Here is a 6,166-nt window from a genome sequence, read left to right on the forward strand (position 1 = left end):
AGGATTGTTTATTGTAATGGAACCTGTATTTGCCTTTGAATGTTAAGTTTTATACTTGAATTTTTTGGCAATGTTGAGAGTTTTTATTTTGACTCTTTGCATTATTTAGCCTCTTCAGAGCCTTCATATGTTATCAGTCTGTTAAAGATAGTATTACTGATAGCAGTACAATTTGCAGAATGCCTGTTTAGTTTAGTTTTTTTCTTGGAAAAAGTTATTAAAAACAAGTTTTTGTCTAAATTAAGGTGAATTCATGGTTCCTTTTTCCACATAATGTAACCGGTAGTTTTTATGATAAAAAATAAATAAATAAATGATGTGATCGGTATCGGTGATCGGCCCTCATGGGTGATCGGTATCGGCAGAAAAAAACCTGATCGGCACATCTCTAATCGACACCCTTTGAACTTTTCCACTTGTAGAGCCCAGTCTCGGCAGGTTGGAATTTTATTTGTGAAAAATTTCGAAAACTATCCAAAATATAAATATATTTTATCGTTATGTACTCCTCTCCTTGGTATTTGTCTATCAGATTAAACACTAATAAAACACATTTTTTTGCCACAAAATGCAAAAAACATGACAATGAATACACATGCAGGGTTATATGTATTAGATCTGTTTACCAAGTGCTACTCTACCTAAGATGTAGTCATATAAATATTACAATATGATCCTAATATGAGCAGAAATGCATTGACCAAGCGGCCATTTTAAATGGAAATGAGCAACTTACGGACTGCTGACTTCTGTCCAGCTGAAATCTGCAGGCCAGTGTGAGAAGTCGAAGTCAAAACACCTCAGCTTTTTCTAGAAGCAAAGCAGAAAATACATAAAACGGCATCACAACTTCCCCGTAACGGATAATCGTAAAACAGCGGCATGATTTATTCCCGCAATTTTAAACATTTTACTCTGACCCCCTGCCTCAAGTCAGTGAAACCTTACCTTGTTTTCTGGTGTGTGATTCTTCTTGGTTTCCTCCAGAACTGAGATAAAGTGAACATAGTCTGTGTTTCTCCATCTGCCCCATCCTTGGGGAAAAGCAGGGAGGGTGAGGGAGGGGACAAAGAGAGATAAGTCTCTATGTGAAACAACAAAAGAAAAAAAAAATAGTTGCAAAAACCTCAAGGGTGTGTTTAGTATGCTTTGTGGGCAGAAACCTTATTCGACAGTCTCAATGGTAATGAAACCTTATTGGCGAGCAGAACCGCTATCTATATCTAAAGACGAATGGACTGAATTAGTTATTGCCTCGCGGGAGGTTAAAAGAGAAGTCAGCGGTCTCACCTCGAATACAAGCAACTCCTAGAAGACACACGAGCACGGTTCCCAGGTACTGACTCACTGGAACCAGCTTACTGCTGCAGATGTAGCCTGAAAACGAGCAGCGGGACACGCAGACAAGAGGTTAAACATCGAGCACCAATAAAACGATGAACAGTCTGACAACTAGCCTTCAGCCATGTGCATAAATCCATTTTAGAAGCTCAATAGTCCTTTAAGGAGTGACACTCAACCTTGAGCTATTAATTTCTAGCGATGCTGAGCCTCGCCAGATGAGTCAGTTGATTACGTTTGTATTAATTCCACTTGTAGGACATCAGCCACGTACAAGGACACATCAATTAATAGTTTTTGGTCCCAGGAGGAGGATTTGTATTAAGAAAGAAAAAATTTTTGGACAGTTACCTAAATGGCCAGAGAGGAAAAAGTTTCAGTTTTTTTTTATATACATATATATATATATATAGGAGTAAACAGGCAATTACCCAGAGGGAAGCAAAATAACCTTCAGCCTTAGGCTTTTTCCACAAAGGAGAAACTGAGTGAAGAATGCAGTACGGACACTGATATCTGGTTATTTCAAAAATCTTAAAACAGACACACTGATTACCCAGAAATCCATTTGGCAAATACAAACGATTATTAAAAACTTAGCAGATCATTTCATGAATGCGTTTATTTATTCACAAGCAAAAATGGAAAATGCGTCCATTAAACCCCAACTGCCCAATCATTTATCTCATAATAATTATTTTTATTAGTTTGATGAAAACCACATTTTAATGCAAAAAAACCCCCAACATATACAGTTTACAAATTCTAAATTTTAAAGCACTTTCAAACTAATGAGGTAAACACTGAAGTTTGGTGAAAATGATAAGAACCGGATTTTGACTGATTTCAGTTTTTTACAAACAAACAGCTATGCTGTGGATTTATTTATTTTTATTGCCTCACACCCTCCAGCTCTCATTTCCTTGATCAGGTTTTGTGAATGCGAACTGAATGAAACAATAGCTTCATTTCCGTCGGTGTATCTAGCAATCAGATTGCAAACATCCATGGTTCTTGCAACCTCTGTCGGTAAACGGAAATCATTGCTCACTCACATAAATATTATCCAATAATTTAATACTTTTTCTTTCTTTGAGACCTTGTTTTACATTCATGAATTTTCTGTTAAGATATTTTAATAACTTCTGTATTGGTGGGTTTTTCTTTTTTACCATATGATTTTATTTTGCTCTTACTACAAATAGGTGCGGCTGGTTTCCTGGTTCCATGTGTTTTTTTATGTACACGGTTGACTGGGTGGCAAAGAGAAGTTGTTTTTTTCTATTCCTGCAATTGTTTAGTTTCTGTAAACCATGTTGTGCTAAATCTTTATGAAAAGCGATATAGAAATATTGACTGAATGATTGATAAACATTCCTCTGACAATTGATCAGAATTACTTGACATCAAAAAGTTTGTATTTTTATTTTCTGTACAACTTGTCTATTAGATTCTTGGCTAATGTTTTGATGTTGCTAACAGCTAAAAATTGTCCAGCTGATATTTTTAGACAGATTTAGATATTCTAAATCCTGAATATTAAGACGCAGTACTTCCACTCAAAGACTTTAAATAGAAAACAAGTTCCCCAACATTTTTCAATTATCATTTTATCGATTGGCATGTTAGGTTTTCGGCCTGTAAACAAACTGAAAACAGAGTTACTGACATAATAATACGACAGATATTCAATTTATGTGAATGCAATACAGACAAAATCTGTCTCTTGTTGAAGAAATCTCTAGAACAGCAAAAGCAGAGTTGATGTAGTGCTTCATTGTCACTTTATATATCATTATATTGACATTATTTTCAGACAAAAGCTGTAGTTCATTACTCCTACCTTTTCTGTACAGATAGCAGAGGAGAAGAGGGGAGCTGTAGTAGGATATCGACCATATTGCTGAAGCCTGGAGGGCATGAAGTATAATCACACTTTAATTTAATAATTTTATACTTTCTCCCAGAAGATGAAGCAGAATATTATACTGACCCAGCCAAGAATGCTGTCTGTGTGTTTTTCCAGACTTCTGGGTTGGTAGTTCCATGGCTGAGAGAGAATAGAGGAAGAAGCTAAGTGAGCTAATGTTAGCATAGCTGGTAACATTCGTATCCAATAAAATATATCATTTATCCTCACACATGCATTTTACGCTGAATCAAATTCGACGGACAATGGTGCTACTCGTTACTTAATTTCTTTCTATGTTTATGTCGTTTATTCCTCTCCGCGGTTTCAATCATTTTAATGTTAGCTAGCTAGATTAGCGTCATAAAATAGAAAGGAACAACATACAGTCAAAATCAAGTTAGACCTAATGTTACTATGGTGTTGAAACAGAAAACCAGTAAAAAAAATAAATTAATTTAAAAAAGACTAATAAAAGTACATCTTTCACTCTCTGTACGTTCATTCATCCCCAACTATCATTGTGAGCTGCGCGGAGCAATGACAGCAACAACAGCAGCGATTTAAATAAATAAAAGTCTGGATCTGCAGTCAGCGGCTGTAAGACGGTTCTGAACTCATCGTTTCCTACCCTCCTGGCAAACCTGCCCTCAGGTCGAGGCTGCTCCGGTGATCGGTGAATTCGTTGCAGATGAGGCCCAAAAACACAGCGGTACAACATCCAGGCTGCCATTCTTCCGCCGCGGTGGCTACGGCAGCCGGCACTGGCCATAAAATGAAAGAAGTGGCTAGTTCGACGATTAAAAACAATGAAACCCAACCACATTAATAAGACATTTGTATTCAATACGCTCTATATTTATAAAGAACTCGTGTATGTTTCTAAATATTCTAATTAAAAAAAAAACCAACGCTGAAAAAGAATAAAAAACAAACAATATTTGTTTTCCTTCGCAAAATAAAAAGTATTGTAATTTTCAAAATGGCTTGAGTGGATTGTTTTCAATATTAGACTAATTCAATTTTAAAATTAGCATTTATTTATTTTTTTGCTCACGACACATAACATTCAATTTTAGCCTAGATTAAAGTTGTGCATCATCAGATATTAATTTTTACGTGTTTATCACTACTTCTCAGCACGTATTTGACCTCCATTCCCTACAAATCCCATCCTGGGACCTCGGGGCTTCTCATACCAGCCTGCTCTCTGTTCCTCACATCACCTTTTGCTGACAAAACTTTTAAGACATGGAGCTCTTCAGGAATACTTTCACTGCTGACATTTTTAAAATGTTATTCCTAGATGAAATTAACATTACTTGTAGCACCCCTTCCCCCAAATGAAGGATTGTGGCTTTACTGATGAACAGTGAGGTTTATTGGAAGTAAGCACTGCATTTCAGAGCTGTATGTATAAACACACTCACAAAAGACGGTGTAAGCTACAAACCAGGCTCTTACAACCGCAACGTCTGTAACTAAAAATAACGTTCACCACTAAAAATATAAACTATTTCAAAAATACCTTAGTGTTTGATTACAATAAAACAAATTCACAATTTCAACCATTCAATATTAGAAATATCCTTATTTACAAAATAAACATACCTTTTGCCTTTATAAAGGGGGCCGATAATAACAACATACATTTAATAATGTTTTTGCAACTTGTCATCAGTCGTTGAGCTGCCGTTCTATAACATATATAGCGGAAGTTGTATCAAAATAAAAGCCTACAATCAGAAACCGGAAAACAACCATACATTATACAAATTAAACGAAGTAAAGGTATCATGACTTTAAAAGGGCGATAAAGCAAATAAGGGAGCTTAATTTTGTGTTATTTACATTACGGGAAAAGTTATATCTGACTCTTTATCCTCAATGTGAAGCGTCATGCTCTGAGTAGTTATTATGAATAAAAAAAACAAGTTTAAAACAACTGCAAGTTATTGATATTTCAAGACGAATTGAATTAGTAACAATTGTTCATTTGACTTTGGTGGTCAATCATGTTGATAAAATTGTTTTCATGGCCCCAAGATTCAATCTTGAGGCCATTAAAGGAGACTTAATGGTCATTTTGGACCTGAAAGCAGTTGCAGAGTTAACTGGAATATTCAGCAAATGGTTCAATTTTTTTCTTTTACAATTTGTTTTATTGTATAAAGTTATTTCAGCTGGCAAAATTATTTTGAAATGGACTTTTAAGCCCAAAGTATTATTAAGTTAATTTGAAGCCCAGATCCAATTACTATACAAATGGATAAACATTACTTAAAAAAATTTAAAGGGTGTTAGTTTGAAAGCACAAACTAACACCCTGCATGTGTAATCTGCCAAAAAAAAGAGTTGAAACTTTTCTGAAAGTGCTTGACATTTTTTTTATTTCAAGATATTTAAATATGGTTGGGAAACTTTGCAAGTAAATTGTCGACAGTTTTCATTTTATTCCTATTTTAATACACTAGAAGAAATCGTTATTCTTACGGATAAGTTGGCAACTGTATTTATTTACTTTCTTTAACCCTATATAGACTTCTGTCATAAATGGGGTATATGCCACGGACTTCCGTTTTAGCACTTCCGCATTTTTTTGCCACATAGAATGGTTCCGGTGTACAGGCAACAGTATGTTAACAGTGGCTCCTCGGTCACTGCAGGACTATTAATGATGCTTATAGAATTATTCAGACGTCCTGAAACGCTCCAACAACAACAAAGGATTTAAGCTGGATGTGTCAAAACTTCACAATAACTTCGAAGGTAAGTTAATAAATCGCTTGTATTCACCATAATGCCTTATATGTCTGACATAGTTAACAGGGAAAAGCTTAGAAAGGTGCTATGTAAATGTTAAGTGTTTTGATTATCTGTGCAGTGTGCAATCTACATATCTATGCTTTATATATA

General features: G+C 35.2%; 1 protein-coding gene across 1 annotated transcript in view; it reads right to left on the minus strand.

Moving 5' to 3' along the window:
• abhd16a (abhydrolase domain containing 16A, phospholipase) overlaps positions 1–5,150 on the minus strand; it is a 13,290-nt gene extending 8,140 nt beyond the window's left edge. Inside the window, exons 1-7 of the mRNA XM_008431335.2 lie at positions 4,862–5,150; positions 3,882–4,014; positions 3,335–3,391; positions 3,185–3,251; positions 1,291–1,377; positions 949–1,034; positions 737–810 (exon numbers count right to left, since the gene is read on the minus strand). Of these exons, the coding sequence (XP_008429557.1) occupies positions 737–810; positions 949–1,034; positions 1,291–1,377; positions 3,185–3,251; positions 3,335–3,391; positions 3,882–4,014; positions 4,862–4,902 (545 nt within the window). The 5' untranslated portion in view covers positions 4,903–5,150. The remainder of the gene's footprint in view (positions 1–736; positions 811–948; positions 1,035–1,290; positions 1,378–3,184; positions 3,252–3,334; positions 3,392–3,881; positions 4,015–4,861) is intronic.
• Between the last annotated feature and the right edge of the window lie 1,016 nt (positions 5,151–6,166).

The sequence above is a fragment of the Poecilia reticulata genome, linkage group LG16, assembly GCF_000633615.1.
Source record: "Poecilia reticulata strain Guanapo linkage group LG16, Guppy_female_1.0+MT, whole genome shotgun sequence".
NCBI lineage: Eukaryota > Metazoa > Chordata > Actinopteri > Cyprinodontiformes > Poeciliidae > Poecilia > Poecilia reticulata.